The sequence below is a fragment of the Musca autumnalis genome, unplaced genomic scaffold, assembly GCF_047663935.1.
Source record: "Musca autumnalis isolate F117 unplaced genomic scaffold, ASM4766393v1 scaffold_3, whole genome shotgun sequence".
NCBI classification, from domain to species: Eukaryota; Metazoa; Arthropoda; class Insecta; order Diptera; family Muscidae; genus Musca; species Musca autumnalis.
In genome coordinates, this window is record NW_027411866.1 from 114,370,924 (window position 1) to 114,389,200 (window position 18,277).

At 35.6% G+C, this 18,277-nt stretch overlaps 1 protein-coding gene across 2 annotated transcripts in view; it reads right to left on the reverse strand.

The window, feature by feature from the left end:
- Positions 1 to 2,123: 2,123 nt before the first annotated feature.
- Positions 2,124 to 18,277, reverse strand: part of ZAP3 — a 42,883-nt gene continuing 26,729 nt past the window's right edge. For both annotated transcript variants that reach the window (XM_073973966.1, XM_073973965.1), the window contains 6 exons: positions 17,687 to 17,875; positions 17,336 to 17,524; positions 9,730 to 9,891; positions 3,002 to 3,053; positions 2,826 to 2,938; positions 2,124 to 2,623 (listed from right to left, as the gene is read on the reverse strand). In XM_073973966.1, coding sequence (XP_073830067.1) covers positions 2,459 to 2,623; positions 2,826 to 2,938; positions 3,002 to 3,053; positions 9,730 to 9,891; positions 17,336 to 17,524; positions 17,687 to 17,875 — 870 coding nt within the window. In that variant the 3' untranslated portion in view covers positions 2,124 to 2,458. The remainder of the gene's footprint in view (positions 2,624 to 2,825; positions 2,939 to 3,001; positions 3,054 to 9,729; positions 9,892 to 17,335; positions 17,525 to 17,686; positions 17,876 to 18,277) is intronic.

The window sequence follows — 18,277 nt, forward strand, 5'->3', positions numbered from 1 at the left end:
CCAAAAGTTCCTTTTAGCTTTTTTGACCTCGCTTTTGTACTTATTAAAGCTCACCTTATATAAGTCCCAATCAGCACTGAGTTTGGTACTATTTGCCTTGTTATAGGCCTTCCTGCTAATGCTCCTAAGATTAGCGAGTTCCTTGACCATATTGGTCGATTTTTCCTGCCTGGATATGTAAGTAGGCAGGAATTTTCATAACAACCCAAAAGAACGTTGGTTACATTTTCCACTGCAATGTCAACTGCTTCAGCAGAGGAGACATTGAGATTATCTGAGAGTTGAGAAGTTGTTAGGGTTTTTAATTTATCCCAATCAGTTCATCTGGGATTCTTATGCGGTTTTTGCCGTTCACCGCTAAAAGAAACTTGAAAGAATATCGTCTTGTGGTCAGAGAAGGAACACTCCTCCGATACTCTCCAGTCCCTAATATACGATTCATCCATAATAGTTACTGTTATGTTCATAACCTCCTCTCTAACCCTATTATGGAATGTGGCCGAAATATCTCTATTGCACGTTCTAAGATTATTACTTAAAATAAAATTGGATTAGGACTCACCCCTTGCGTTAGTTTTGAGGAACATGCATCCGAGAGTGTTCTTTGTCTCAAAGAACTAAAATTGTGGCGCACAACATAATGATAGAAATAGAAACAGTCGAAAACTTGTTGTCAATGTTTTACACGCAAAAGACTGCGACATTTGGTTTCCAATTTCTTATAACCTTCTAGCGGCTATGCCGAAAACTATTTTTGCTAAAGGCAACGAGAAGAAGACTAGTACTTCAACTGTAAAGATAATTTATCTACGTTTATTTAACTACTTACCTTAACCTTACCTTTTTTCAATACTTTTCAGGATGAACACAATCGATCACAAGGTCTTCGAGTAAAGTAGTTGTTAATTTATGATAGCTACGTGTCCCTTAACCTAGCCGAACCTTTGGAACAATTTGCTTGAATCTTACCGTTGACGCCAGAACTTGGTGTCAGCATTTTAAAGTAAATTCACAGTTCTCCTGCAAAGCCAAGGGTCCTGTGTTAGCATAACCATAAATAATCATATAATTAATTCCTATTGACTCTATATAGAAATATACATTTTACACCATTATAACCTTTTCTCCATTAGCTGATTCCTCGAAAAGTATTCCAAGGGCAATCATTAAGCTTAACTCTAAACGAGAAAATTAATAAAATCATTAAAAAAATGATCTTCGCCCTAACAGGCAAAATTTCAAAAAAAAAGAAAAAATAAAAAATAGGCTGAGCCCGGCTGGGATTTGAACCCACGTCCTTGAAAACATATCAAAAAAATGTTGTCACGGCGTGTTAGCGTTCAAAGCCAAAACTCATAACTTCAAAGGCATCGCAAAAAGCGGTTGTTGTGAAGAAAATACATTTCAACGGCCAAATATCCGTTAATGTATAAAAACACATTTGCATTTGAAAAACGATAAGTTCTAGGACAGAGAAGCCATTACATAGTCGATACGTCCGAAGATTTGCTTTACCACCAATGAAACCAGGTTACGTAATTTGGTGACTATGTGGGTTCGAGTCCATGGCTTTCCTTTTTCACTTGCAAATAATTTCAGATCATTAAGCTTAACTCTAAACGAGAAAATTAATAAAATCATTAAAAAAATGATCTTCGCCCTAACAGGCAAAATTTCAAAAAAAAAAATAAAAAATAGGCTGAGCCCGGCTGGGATTTGAACCCACGTCCTTGAAAACATATCAAAAAAATGTTGTCACGGCGTGTTAGCGTTCAAAGCCAAAACTCATAACTTCAAAGGCATCGCAAAAAGCGGTTGTTGTGAAGAAAATACATTTCAACGGCCAAATATCCGTTAATGTATAAAAACACATTTGCATTTGAAAAACGATAAGTTCTAGGACAGAGAAGCCATTACATAGTCGATACGTCCGAAGATTTGCTTTACCACCAATGAAACCAGGTAACGTAATTTGGTGACTATGTGGGTTCGAGTCCATGGCTTTCCTTTTTCACTTGCAAATAATTTCAGATCATTAAGCTTAACTCTAAACGAGAAAATTAATAAAATCATTAAAAAAATGATCTTCGCCCTAACAGGCAAAATTTCAAAAAAAAAATGCATTTTGTTTCAAGTATACGTGCATTGCGTAAATGTTTATAATTATTTCATATTAATTGTAATTCTATTGTTTAAAAGTCTTATTAATAATATTCTATGTATGTACGCGTAATATGGATATCTTGAGATAAAAATATTATTACATTGAACATCACGTTTTGTTGTTGTTTTCTAGAATTTAATTTCTCATGAAGAGCATTTATGATGCTGAGCGCTTATTTTTTAAATTTAAATAGGATTAGATTTGTTTTGAAGTTTTACGAAAAAAATCGTAAGAACGCACAATTAAACACTATGGGATGTATGAAAATTTGAGAGCTGCCAGTATGTGGTTGGTTTAACGCCTTTGCTTATTGACACGTTCAATATACTTGGTTTTATTGAGAGCTCGTTTGGCAGCATTTGGATCCATCATACGCTTCCAGTCAGTTTGACCAACAACAAAACCAACAGCGCGCATTTTTTCTTGTTCACGTTTCTCCTCAATGTCTGCCCAACGTACCTACGAAAAAAAGACAAAAAGGACGGGTATTTGTTGATTATCATAAATTTTGATATATGTATATTCAGAACAATAGAACTTAGTTGGTAAATCCCACGTTCGCTATTTACAATTGTATGCCATTGAAATTTTGTTCAATGCTCATAAAACATTTTCACTTCTTCTTGTCAATTGTAGATAAAACAATATTAGCAACACTTACCCTCTTTTTGCCTTTGCTCTTACTTGGCACTGGTTCCCATTCGTCCGTTTGTAAATATTCTTCCATAGTTGGCTTCCGTTTCATATTCAATTTACTTGTACCATCCAAACGAGCTGAAATACAATAACAATTCGAATTATTAATTTGCAAATTAAAACCTCTCAACAGGAACTTACCTAAATTCTCGGTGGTTGTATCTGTTTCCCATTTGCTTTTCAAAAATCCGCACTGTAAAGAAGACAAATTTTATTGGGATAAATAAAATCGTGGAATTCAAAATCTTTGTATATAAATAGAACAGAAAAATGTTTGTTTCATCCTAATGAAGTTGAAAAGTGCTGAACAGATATTCCTAACATTTTCAGATCTATAATAATGTTTAAAATGTTGAGTTGATGTGGATCTAAAGCTTAAGAAGTGAAGGCACCTTTAAGAAACGCAGATTTTCTATGCCGATGTCAATAGAACAGTTTCCAAATGTTGTCCAAGTAAATTAGAAGTGATATGATCAACCTCTGAACTCCGCACTTTTGCCATTAATTGAAAGCTAATTGGCCTAGTTGCAACCCTTCTGATGTTTGGATAGCAGAAAGGACGCTCCGAGACATCACTGCTACAGCCGTTCGCCATATACCTGCTGGTCGAATACCCGAAATGAGACCAAATTTACCAGCAGACGCGACGGCATTAGCAAATGAGCGTGATGAATTGGAAAGTTAACAGGTTGGTTGGTGAGCATATGCGGAAAAAGTGGTTAAAATATCCGAGATTTTGTAACATTGGAGCCGGGTATAAGTGAATTGTGGGCAACTGTTAAGTCACTCTCAAACCTTGGAAAGAAGGAAGACATGACCTCAGTCACTCTTGGCGACCTTACGGTAACTGATTCGAAGGGGTGCGAAAGTTATTTTAATCGACAGTTTGTCGAGCATCCAGGAGTGACAGATCGAAGAGAAGAATATTGCGTCGCATTAGATCTCTTCCTGTCGAGAATAAACAACCAAAATGTACAATGGATGGATAATGTTGCAAATGTCATCAGGAATTCTAAATTATCCAAAACATTAGGCCCTCACGGAATCTCCATGCCCAGCAAAATAAATTGGAAGTAGTGCAATGTGGACTAGTTCTGTCACGGCATGTTTTGATGCAGTTCAACCGGAGTCGTGAAAAAGGCACTCCAGTCCTCACATTTTAACCGCATTTGGATGCAATCCAAAGAATCACATCCAATTGTCACATTTTAACAACATCCGGATGCAGTTCAGCGGAGTCGTGAAAAAGGCACTCCAATTCCCCACAATTTAACAGCATCCGGATGCAGTCCAAACGGAGTCGTGAAAAAGGCACTCCATTCGCTACATTTTATTAGCAGTTGTTAGAGATCCCTACATGTACTTAAATCAGTTTGTACATACCCAGCAAAATAAATTGGAAGTAGTGCAATGTGGATTAGTTCTGTCACGGCATGTTTTTATGCAGTTCAACCGGAGTCATGAAAAAGGCACTCCAGTCCTCACATTTTAACCGCATTTGGATGCAATCCAAAGAATCACATCCACTTGTCACATTTTAACAACATCCGGATGCGGTTCAGCGGAGTCGTGAAAAAGGCACTCCAATTCCTCACAATTTAACAGCATCCGGATGCAGTCCAAGCGGAGTCGTGAAAAAGGCACTCCGTTCGCTACATTTTATTAGCAGTTGTTAGAGATCCCTACATGTACATAAATCAGTTTGTACATCTCTACAGGCAGCGGTATATATTTTACAAAAAGAGATAAGCGTGTTAACATTTCCAAACATTTGTTAATACAAACTAAATAATATTTAATTTGTGAACATTTTTCTGGTAACTCAAGAGAAGAAAATATCCGAATGGAGTGCTGTTGGAGTACATGCCGAAATCTTAACTGGTGATGAGAAGACAACCCATTTAGCAAATGAAGCAAAAACTGTTCAGCTTGGAACAAATGGAGAGCGGATGAAACACGCATGTTTGCGATTGAATTCAATGGAGAATTTTCATAATTTGTGTTAATGTAATAAAGTTCTTAATATTTTTGTTTTACACAAATAATGCATTTTATTTGTTCTGGCATATTTTGTAATGGCTTGCACAATTTCCGCAGAATGCCTGTATCAAAACACGTGCTTTGGACTGCCTCCTATTCTACCCCAAAGGGTTAGTTAAAATGCAATGCCAAAGGGTCAGTTAAAATGCAGTGCCAGAGGGTCAGTAAAAATGCAGTGCCAAAGGGTCAGTTAAAATGCAGTGCAAGGGAGTGCCTCTTTCCGTAGTCACGCTCTTATAAATATCATGAGTGAAAATGCATAATTTGATGCACTTCCAGATCACTTGTACATATCATTTAACTGCCTCTTTGGAGGCAAACTTTTTGCTGGGTATCTACAGGCAGCGGAATAGATTTTCCAAAAAGAGATAAGCGTGTTAACATTTCCAAACATTTGTTAATGCAAAATAAAAAATATTTAATTTGTGAACATTTTCCGGTAACTCACGAGGAGAAAATTTCCGAATGGAGTGCTGTTGGAATACATGTCGAAATCATAACTGGTGATGGGAAGACAATCCATTTAGCAGATGAAGCAAAAACAGTTCAGCTTGGATTAAATGGAGAGAAGAGGAAACACGCATGTTTGCGATTGAATTCAATGGAGAATTTTCATAATTTGTGTTAATGTAATAAAGTTCTTAATATTTTTGTTTTACACAAATAATGCATTTTATTTGTTCTGGCATATTTTGTAATGGCTTGCACAATTTCCGCAGAATGCCTGTATCAAAACACGTGCTTTGGATTGCCTCCTATTCTACCCCAAAGGGTTAGTTAAAATGCAATGCCAAAGGTTCAGTTAAAATGCGGTGCCAAAGGTTCAGTTAAAATGCAATGCCAAAGGGTCAGTTAAAATGCGGTGCAATGTAGTGCCTCTTTCCGTAGTCACGCTCTTGTAAAAATCATGAGTGAAAATGCATAATTTGATGCACTTCCAGATCACTTGTACATATCATTTAACTGCCTCTTTGGAGGCAAACTTTTTGCTGGGTGGTAATGGTGAAACAGCTGGACGAGTGTCTCACCTAAGTTCTCAACCTGTCACTAGATATCCACATAATTCCCTGGAAAATGGAGAGGGTGGTCGCGCCATTGGAGCCAGGCAAGGTGGGGGGCATGTGGGCCCAACACCCACCCCCTCCCCCTGGAATGAAAATTGTTCATAAAATTTTTTAAGATGCTTCTTCTTAATCCAAAATGAATGACTGTGTTCGCTCCTGGATGCCAGTAATGATGAATCGTACAGGCCGATTTCTCTTTTGTCGCCCCTAGCAAAGACTCTTGAGGCCTCGATCCTCCCCAGCGCCAGAAATAGCTAACAAGTTGCCGATCATCAGCATGGATTCCGTAAGCAGCACTGCACGACAACAGCACTGCACACCATATCTACACATATTAATCGACGAACAGTTATGGTGGCGCTCGGCTTATAAAAAATCTTTGATGCTGTCAAGCACTCCACACTGTTTGAGGACATCGAGCAGATTACTCTCCGGCCAAGTTTGAAACGTTGGATAATCAATTATATGTATGTTTGGACGACAGTCGTGCGTGGAGTTCAGTAATCCAAGCCCCGTAGAATGAAGCAGGGATTTCGCTGGGGTTATATCTCCGGATCTGTTTAACCTATACCTCTCCTGCATCCCCCTCTAGACGGCATTGCCATTGACGTATGGTTTACGGATAAATGTACAACATTGGCGTCAGGTACCTTCACACATGGAGCGCATGCCACCGCTATTTGCGACAATCTGAGATGTAGGAAAAAGATCCTCAAGTCTCTAGCCGGCAGTACTTGGGATGCAGATAAAGAAACCTTGTTGTTGTAAGCTATGCGGCGCCAGTGTGGTCCGTGAATAAAAGTGCAAAGCGATGGAAAAATATTCTAACCTGTCAAAATGCCGCCTTGAGAACTTCAACAGGGTGCCTTCTTATGCCTTTAGTAGACCATCTACAGGAAAGGTGGAGATTAAACATTTCCGGAGATATCACCCCATCTAGGGACAGTCGTAAATGCATTTCTCCGACCCCACTTCGGGTTTGGCAGTTTTTAGCCTAAGCGTACTCAGGACATTTTGACATACGACCATGTGTTTGGTTGTTTACAGTGGCTTGATTGAGACACCTCCAAAACATGGTTTTGGAAAGCTTTTACAGAATCTTCTGGCGACGAAAATCGTTGACGCTTTTTTTCTCGATGTGCTGCCTATACGGCGCATGACCAATCAATTCCACGTTTTGTCAGGTCAAACAGGCGATGCACTGTGGTCGAAAGCAATGATCTAGCGGCGCGAAATTAATAACATGCAAACGAATTGAGATACGTCACTGAAATTTGGCACAAACTCAGCATGTACCTGTGGGTAATAATGTGCCAAATATGAACAATATCGGCTGATGTTTTGGTATAGCCCCCATATAACGGTACCTTAAGATTTTCGGTATTTTGAGGATTTAAGCCACAATTTCGTAGCAAATTACCTGTAATTTGGTACTTAGGGTTCCTAGTGGTCACAAAATATTTTCACCAAAAATTATGGACATAGGTGCACGTTTTGATATAGCCCCCATGTACCGTACCTCTCAATTTAAGGTATTTTGAATATCATGACCACATTTTTAAACCAACTTTGCTGTAATTTTGCATTCCGTGTTCTCACTACGTATAAAATCTTCTTACAAAACATTTTCAACACGGATTTATGTTTCGATGTAGCCCCTTTTATGGTACCCCCGATTCGTTGAATTTTTACTTGTTATCCCATATTTAATAACATATTTAGCTACAATATGGTATTATATTGTCTCCGGGGGTAGAACTCCTCCTTGCAAACATTTCTCAAGGTAGGTTAATATTTTGATTTAGCTCCCATACAAATGCACAGCTAAATTTGTATGAATTTCATGCAAAATCCCTTATTTTAAAAATGCAGTCAACAAAAGATTTGCAAATATTTGCAGCCCTTATGTGGTTATTCCGTTTCCGGAGAGTCCAATTTCATTCCCCAAAAAATAATCGAACCTAAGTTCGGCCAAGTTTACAAGATGCACTCTATGGAACAATCGCGTGCAACCCATAAAAACACTAAACAATTTAATTTTTTGAAAATTTATTGCTATATAACTAAGTACCTCCAGACCCCAAACTAATTTTTATAATTTAAATCACACCCTCTGCTATTAATTAAAAATAAATCTTGTCCAGTTTCATTACGAATTTATTTAATATTAAAATAAGTATGAAGTTAATTTTTTTGCAACAATTTTAAAAAAATTTGTTGCAACAAAAATTCTTGTATTTGATAGTGAATAACTGAGTGAATATTTACAACAACAAAAATGAAAAAACAAAATCTTTGTATGCAAAGTGTCTGTAATCGATGCAATGGAAAATATTTCGCAATATTATAGTTCGATTTTTTGACTTTAGCGCCGCTAGATGAGTGATTTCGACCAGTGTGCGCTGGTTTGAATCGATGTGTGACTGCTCGCATTGTCATGATGCAGAACGATTCGTCTTCTCTTGTTCGTGTTTCGCATTTCTCAGGAGACTTCAGGCAAACAAATTGGAGTGTAACACTCAGAATTAACCGTCCTACATTTCTCAAGCCGTATAGTCGTCACACGGTCGGTTTTGCCGAAGAAACAGACGACCATTTGCTTCGAAGGTCTCTTCCATGAACAAGTTTCGTTGGATTTGTTGGATTTTGTTTCGTTGGATCCTATAAATGTCGTTTGAAGCACCGCGATTGTTTTTATTCACAATTTCTTTACACCAATCCACAAAACCTTTTTTGAGCGATTGTCCAAATTTGCTGGATCTAGCGAGAAAAATCCATTTTTTCAGCCAAGGATTCCTCTATTTCACGGTATCTTGCGTTATCCGTTCACGCACGGCTTTATTTTTTTCTGGCACAACATCCGATTTTGGGCTACACTCACGACCTTCGCTTTTTGTCGAGTGTCGGTACTTTATCGACATACAAAGATTTAATTTGATCGATGCACTCTTGCCGTGATTATCAAAGTCTGAACAAAATTGCCTGAGGTATGAGGATTGGAAGGGAACAATTTATTGTGACTTTAAACGCGTGTTTCTCGAAATTGCATTTTTGAAGTCGGTTAAAAACGAAATGTTAACTTTGACAGATCAAAATTTTTTTAATCGATTTTTTTAAAATTTTGTATCGCTTAAAGACAAGATTATTATGTTCTTAAAACGCCCACAAAAATAAACGAAGATCGGCCCATCCATTTTCGAGATATCGTTGGCACCGCAAAATGGTTTTACAAAAAAAAAGGGTTTCGCAGGTAGCCATTTACCACAAGACTATGCAATATTTTTCAACAACAAAAATTCCAGAAGTAGTTTAAGATGTGGTCTTTCAGATAGAAAAAAGATCTACTTAAAAATATCAATAGTTTCTTGGAAAAAATTCATGAAAATGAATTTTTTGGCCTGCAAAAATAGGGGTAACCCCTTAAAAATGTCAAATGACACCGGGCGACCCTGCGTGTTACCTAGACCACAAAGTTTTCTAATTCACCTCGTATATATACAATTTCGCTGTCTTTTCAATGGAGAACGGCCCAGCTATAAATACATTTGCATAGGCATAGTAGACTCAGGAAGTAGACTCGAATATGACGAAATTGAACTTAGAACTTAGCAAATGTGACCTATAGAAAAATAGACTTAACATACATAATTACAAACATATAGAGCCACTGAAGCAACGTTTTCACCCCTTTTAATCTAAAGCATTATAACAAATTCACTTACAATCAAAAGGTGTTTTTTTAGTATTGACATGTTAATAACTTACATTTTCTGTGGAGTCATTGCTGTCATCTTCCTCATCGCCTCCATTATCGCCGCCTTGGGAATCTTTTGCATTATCATCATTTGCATCAGCTGTTCCTGATTCCTTATCATTTTCATCTGCGGCCGTTTGGCTATCAGTATTTTCGCTCACCGTATTATTGTCCTACAAAAAAGAAAATTCACATTTTACCAAATCATACAAAGAATATATAAAAAATATTAAATTTAATTTCATTGTACAATACTTTTGAAGCTTAAGATGTAATTTCACTTCGGGAAGAAAAAAAGTTGTTTCTTAATTAAGAAAATATTAATTATAAATTTCTTTCATTTCAAAGACATATGATTTTCCTATTAGTTTCTTTGCAAAAGTTAACAAAATTATAGTTAAGCAGATACTTAAAAATATTAAAGAATAGGACTTTTTATATTATTTCAGCGATGTACTTTGTGAAATCTCAAATAATGGGATATCTAAGAATGTGTTTTCGATGAAATTCTTTTCGTGCCATGTCATAGTTGTGAGAGGATATGTACATTGTTGGTCTCTTGATAGATTGGCTTTAAACATGTGATCATAGATTTTTTCTTAGAACTCGGAAAGTTATCTTTTCCAAGTCCTGTCATTTTGTGGTATCAGCAATGTCATACGACTACAAGTATAGATGTTAGTTAAATGCTGTTGCAGGTTCTATTAAAATCTTTGTAGATAAAGAAATTGACAATTGCTAATTGTGAAAACCACGTAGTAACCTTATATATGTTATGACTTACAACTAGATTTCAGTATAAAACATATCAATTATCTTATGCTACTACAATAATATTAAAATCATTTTTTCATGTAGTTTCGAAAGAACAAAGTACTATTAATTTTTATTATTTAATCAAACTAAAAAAAAAACAAATTTGTACATTGTGGTATATTGAATTAAAATTGAGCAAGTTATTTAAAACAGGAAATATTTTTGACCTTGTAAGGTAGTATGACATACATACCTCCATCTTTTGAATTCTCTTTTCGACAATGCTTTGAAAAATGAAATATGTCTTAATCTAACATTCTCACTACTTATATATAATTCTATGTTAAACAATGAAACAATAATTAAAGTTTTTATAAATGACCTCATCTGCTATAAGTGAGCTTCATGATCGTAGTGCCCTCTGCCAACGTTCTCGTAGTTTTATATATTTTAGGTAAAGGCAACACTTCCCAGCAAAATAAAATTTAACTACTTCAAAATTAAGTGGTACTTTAACGCTTCTCCCCGAAGCATTTCACCGAGAGTCATGACATATACAGCCGGTTCTTCATCTTTACCTGTTTGTTACATGTACTAGTGAATTCATTTCATAAATACTCAAAAAACAATATTAACAAATACTTATTTGTTACCTTCCATAGAGTAATACAAAAGACGTGATTTAGAATCGAATAGACAACATACTCACTGATCAAAGAAAGGCCTTGTACTAATCATGACTTCTCCGGAATCACTTGCACTCATGATTTAGCTACTTTTTGGCTATAAACATTTTGCTGGGTTATACATAACATACAACACTTATATTTGGACATAAAATATTTTAAAAGTCGGCCTATCTTGAAGATGATTCATGTTGTTGTTTCACCACCTGGACAAGATTTATCCACATAATATAATGTTTGCGTTTTTTGTGTTGGACTGCAGAATTTTACATTTTTGTGTTTATTTCAGCTCGAGTCCATATTTTGTTGTATTCAAACATTTAAATAACAACAAAATGTTTTACAGGACTTTGTCTGAAATAAATATAAAAGATGTAAAATTCTGCAGTCCAACAATAAAAACGCCAACAACAATAATAGGTATCATCACGTCCTGTTGATCAATGTGTAAAGCAAAAACATCAACTTTCTCCTTGTTTATCCCAGCTTATTGAATCAACATTCGCATTCTTTGCAAAGCAAAGACGACATAAAGACAGTGGTGGATATGAATTTCTTTAGTTGGACTCATTTGTAGGGTAATCAGCTTTGGGGCCGGCCATACAGCAAATTTCTCATTTTGTTTAATTTGCTGGATGGGCTTATTGACCTGTTTATCGATGCAGAGTCGGTGGCAAAGGGAACTGATGAAGTTGTTTGGTGACAACTGAAACTATAGTCTTCCTTACCTCCGCCCTCCGATTTCGATGAAATGTGCCAAATTATATCGAAATCGGTAGAGATTTTGATGTACTTCCCATATATATTTTACATATTCACAATGGTGAAGGGTATCATATAGTCGGTCCCGCCCGACTTTATTACTGGTTGTTTTTGTTGCTGTTTTTCTTGGATGTTATTTGTACTGCATCCTCCTATTGTTTCAGCGAAATAAAAACTTTTCTCTATTTTTTTTTACATTGTTGGTGTTCACTCTAGCTCAAAATCAAAATAATTACGACTACAATTTTTTATTTTATTTTTTTTATTTAAATTTATTCTTTTCATTTTAGTGGACATAGGAGACGACTATTTGACACCAAACTGTTAAATTTGTTTAACAAAACAAATACTTGATCTACTAAGAAATGTGAACATTAAGGTAAAAAATATATAACAGCTATGATCGCCCATATACGTTATCGGATGTACAACACCAACACTCTCTTCATTTTCATCTGCCGTTGTTTAGCAAAGGAAAGACGCTCTCAGTCTAATGCATAAAATATTTGAGCACCACTGATATAGAAAAATCCATAAAAAAACCCTGTTTGCAATTATATTATTTTCAAATAAATGTTTGTAACGAAAGTACCTTTGTACTTTTCTCCTTAGTTTAGTTTCTGCTATCCGGAATAGCAGTCGATGTTTCGGAGCTCATGTTTGGAGTACTATATACTGATTTGGAATAAAACCTGGCCATTGCATCCAAACATCGCCAATCTTTATTTGTTGCCTCGTGAGAAGACATTCGAAAAAACACACACATGAAAACGCGCTCAACTGGTGGTAATTTCTTGATAGACTGGTTCCAAAATGTATAATACGAAGGTTTTATGCAGGGATGCCAAGTTGGTGGTTTTCCGGCTACTTGTGGTGGTTTTTGGTGAGCCACACTAGCGTCAGATAGCTCACTACAGAAAGGTTATCGCGTTATAAAAGTCATCAAATTCTCCTTATCTTCTCTCCAAGTGCTGCAGTCTACGGTTTCGAGGACTTTGTGCTTACTTCTAATCGAGCTATCAAATATGACCGCTTATACTTAGGGTTATTGGTGGTCGGAATTATTGATCCACCGATCAACATTCAGCATACACCCGCAGTCTATGGAGTTGACTTAGTGATGGATCTTTGTGTTTTTTTCTAGCTATAAGATCAATGAGAAATACATTTAGGGGGTCTGGCGCAATGAGAGTACAAACATCAGTTTACTTAATTATCTTAATGGCATGAGAAAGCCTTGTTACTATTTCTTCGTGCCAGTAAACATGACTATTTTTCACAGGGTTCGGTGGCGTTTTTTAATGTTCCAGGTTTTTTTATGTTCTGGCCACTTGATTCCCCTTGATATCTGATTCCTCTTGATATCTCAAAGATGGTATGTGTATTTACACCATTGGTTTTTGTTGGCTTTGTATTTGTCACAACATTTTGTTGTGATCTCTGCTTACTGCAAACAACACTACTTATGCTTGTCTTCTTTGCGATGCAAAGACAGCATAAAAACAGTAGTGGGTATATGATTTTGATTATTCTGACTCAATTGTGCGGTCAACAGATTTAGGAGGATACAGAAAATTTCTCGTTCTGTTTAATTTTCTGGTCACTCTTATTGACCTGTTTATCGATACAGAGTCAGCGGTTAAGAGAACTGATGAGGAAGTTTGGCTGCTTCCGAAACTATAGTATTCTCTGCCTCCGCTCGTAGTAATCAATTTCAATACCCACTGTTTAACATTTTGTTTCTTCAAAATTTGAAGCAACAAAATATGGAAATAAATACACAACAACCATTGGTTTTTGTTGAAATTATTTTCATTTCTCATAATACACATAATAATACTTTGTAGTTTGAGATTTGTTGCAAACTCTATAGCCATAGGGAAAACTCTCATCTGGTGAAAGCTTTTCATGGCGATATTTAAGTGAGATTAAATTAGCTTTACTGCTTTGTGTTGTATATCAGTCTCATTGTCATAACTATAAGAGAAAAATTCACATTAAGTAGTAACCAAACCTAGTTTTGGACTATGTTGACGATCTTTGACGATTGATTTCGATTGTTGCTTTTTGAAATCCAGAATCGCAGCACACTATCAGTTACCAGTTTCAATTTTGCCTGGAGGGTGTGCTGCAGGAAAAGCCTATGTTGGGCGTTTAAATTTCTGGTAAAAACGAAATAAGTTGTTGTTTTCTCTCTCCGCGGTTTTCCTATATGATGTGGTTCTTCTCTTCAGCCTATGGCAACCGAGCATAGATTTTGCGGCAGTTTGTATGACGACAGCGGACCATTCCGTTTTCACATTCTTTCTCTTTATTTGCCAATTCGTCTTTCGAATAAAAAGAGACCAAAACAATATTACAAAAATTAATTATTTGTTTAAGATTTTATAAATTCAAATATTTTTTCAGAATAGCTGCAAAGGCATCTCTGTCTCTCTCTTGTCAGGTCATCTAGAAAATCCGTTTGGCATGGCATAGAAATTATTCTTATTGATTGCACCATATTTAGTATTCCTGGAGTTGATTCAAATGTTGATGAAAACATCCGAATTGTACTTAGTATTCATAGAATTGATTCTAATGTTGCGGAAAAAATCTGATCTTTCACTTCCATAAAATTTTACTGGTTAAATTTGCGGCAATTTGTATTTGAGGTTTCTCATAATGTGTCTCAGGTATGCTGTCTTTCTTTTTCTCCTCCTCTAGTGCATTTTTCTCAGGATTTCAGCATTGTTGTTCACATTATTGGGACTAAAAATGCTTTCTTTAAACAGGTGGGCGAGTTGATCACAGTAGACGTCGGTTACCGGCTTTGTTTAAAGATGTTCGGTAAAGTTTCTTCGCGAAGACTGCGCAACTACTAAATGTACAAATTCTAGTACTTACCCAGCAAAATAAATTGGAAGTAGTGCAATGTAGACTGCTTCTATCACGGCATGTTTTGATGCCGTTCAAACGGAGTCGTGAAAAAGGCACTCCAATCCTCACATTTTAACCGCATTTGGATGCAATCCAAAGAATCACATCCACTTGTCACATTTTAACAACATCCGGATGCAGTTCAACGGAGTCGTGAAAAAGGCACTCCAATTCCTCACAATTTAACAGCATCCGGATGCAGTCCAAACGGAGTCGTGAAAAAGGCACTCCGTTCGCTACATTTTATTAGCAGTTGTTAGAGATCCCTATATGTACATAAATCAGATTGTACATCTCTACAGGCAGCGGCTTTCATTTTCCAAAAAGAGATAATCGTGTTAACATGTCCAAACATTTGTTAATACAAACTAAATAATAATTAATATTTAAATAATATTTAATTTGTGAACATTTTTCCGGCAACTCACCAGAAGAAAATTTCCGAATGGAGTGCTGTTGGAGTACGTGTCGAAATCTTAACTGGTGATGGGAAGACAACCCATTTAGCAAATGAAGCAAAAACAGTTCAGCTTGGAACAAATGCAAGCGGAGGAAACACGCATGTTTGCGATTGAATTCAATGGAGAATTTTCATAATTTGTGTTAATGTAATAAAGTTGTTAATATTTTTGTTTTGCACAAATAATAAATGCATTTTATTTGTTCTGGCATATTTTGTAATGGCTTGCACAATTTCCGCAGAATGCCTGTACCAAACACGTGCTTTGGACTGCCTCCTATTCTACCCCAAAGGGTTAGTTAAAATGCAATGCCAAAGGGTCAGTTAAAATGCAGTGCCAGAGGGTCAGTTAAAATGCAGTGCAAAAGGGTTAGTTGAAATGCAATGCCAAAGGGTCAGTTAAAATGCAGTGCCAAAGGGTTAGTTAAAATGCAGTGCTTTGGAGTGCATCTTTCAGTAGTCACGCTCTTGTAAAAATCATCAGTGAAAATGCATAATTTGATGCACATCCAGATCACTTGTACATATCATTTAACTGCATCTTTGGAGGCAAACATTTTGATGGGTACTCATTGGGCCCCATTGGAAAAGCAATTTCAATGCAAAAATAAAGATCTACCAAATGATGACGATAAGAGCCGAATTAGATTCGTACAGGATTGTCATAAAACTTTACCATTAAGTTAAGATAACAACCTCGGTACGTTTTTATCCAGTGAATAAGATTGTTTTAATTGTAATAGAAGCCGTATATATTTTCAAAACCATATACCAACCAATGTCTACACACTTCACCAGAATCGCCGAATATAGAATTTTCTATTCTTTGGAGTTGGTATGTAATCGCTGGTTCTCCAAAGGCTATAGGTTATGCCAACAAATGTTGTTACCAACCCCAATCAATGGGCTACCATCATTTAAGTTGTCAATTGCATACAATATTTGTCAAATAAATTACTTAAACTCTCAAAACACCTGTTTTAAGTACAAGTGTAAAATGCGTGTTAAGCTAGAAAGCTGTGTCTAATAAAAAAAAGTGTAAATAAATACGAAAGCGACAGAATTAAACTATTGTTTTTTATGTGATTCTCGATTTTTATATAATCTAGGCCCCAAGATAACAAAGTACATCCAACACTTAAATGTAACATCAGGGCAGTCGAACAAGAAGTAGGCCAGAAAATACATGAAGACCACAGATGTGAAGGACAACGACATCAAAACAAAACAATATGTAATGTTTTGAAGGAAGCTGAGAAATAATATATGTTATTTATGTTCAAAAATATTCTTAATTTTAAACCTTAAGACGTATTATGTATTATATATATTATATATTTAAAAAAAGTGCATATTTTCTTGTCTATGGTTAAAGGATCATTTTGTCATTTGAAAAGCAATCACAATACAGGTCCAAATTAACAAAAAAGAATATGATGTGATAGATAAATGAGGATCGAGGGAATATTTCTTAATACCTCATCATTTTATCATCTATGTTAGCCAAATCAAACCAACCAACAGTCACTATAAAATTACTTGCAACTCAACATTGGCGTATATCCATTTATGCTGCTGAAATAGACTTAAAGTATTTTCAAAGCAGTTGCTAAATGTAATTATAGCATTTGGTATGAACGTACATTTTGATTACCTATAAGACTTATAGACTTAAAATAATGTTAAAGGCATTCAAAAGAATGGCATGTCTAGCAGTTCTTATAACTATTTCAGAGAATATCGAAATTGTATCACATAATTCAAGAAATATTGTAAAGCTATATAGGCTATAATATCATCATATAAGATCAACAGAATCTTGTCTTCAACAAGAATATCATTCCTCACATATGAGAACTGCCTAAAAGTTTCAAATCCATAATTACTTAAAAATAAGCATTTCATAGAAATTGTGTGTTTTTTTAGAAATGGCGACTTCAATATTAAACTAATCTAAGGAAAATCATATGTATAAAATTTGTTTAAAATATGCTGTAAAAAAGAATTATTATTATTCAATTAGTTCATATTTACCACTGGCATATCTTCAACATCTTCCATTTCCACAACATTTTGTACTAAACTGGCAATGTCTAGCTTGATATAATGGAAGGGTGTGGGTTTCCAATTGTTAAGAATCTCCTTGATATCGGCCTCGGTACGTTCATGGACATTATTCTCAAGACAAATTTCCAAATCACAATGTAAATCTACAATATACGGCTATAGAAAACAAACAAAAAAATAGAAGAAAAGAAAAAGCAAAAACACACACACACACACCCACCAAAAGAAACATAAATATTAGGAGTTTTAGAGAATGATGATAATATCCATCGATCCATGGAAATGGCTCTCCATTTGTCTCAATAAAACAACACTTACCACATATCCAGAATCCTTGGCATGACAATAAAATTCATTCAATGTCCTCAATGAATTATTATTGCAGTCAATAACAATGAAATCATAGAAATTATCAAGAATTGTCTTTTTAAATGATTTAATCAAATATTGCATATAGGTTTCTTCCATATCTTTATCATATTCATAGAGTATCTCCTTTTTCGGTATCTGTAACAAAAGGTGTTATGAAATTTGAAGGGGTGTTTTATGAAAATCCAATTTGGTTATGAAAGCGAATTGTTTTTTCACAAAAGGAATACCTAGTATTTGTAAGGTGCAATATCCCACCGAAATTTCTGAAATTTGTTATTTAGTCTTCCAAGGGTTTATAAAATATTCCAGAAGAGAATTATCAGTACAGGTCAACGTCTCCCTATAGCGTACCTCTTGATCTTCGGTATTTTTTAGGCTTTAGCCCCATTCTCTTGCCGAAATATCGGAAATTTAATATTTAGTCTTCTTTGAGTATAAAAACTTTCCGCCAGAAATTTGTCGTTTTGATACAGCCCCCATAGAACGATACCTCCCGAATTTCTGTATTTTGAAGGTTAGCCAAATTGTTTTACCGAA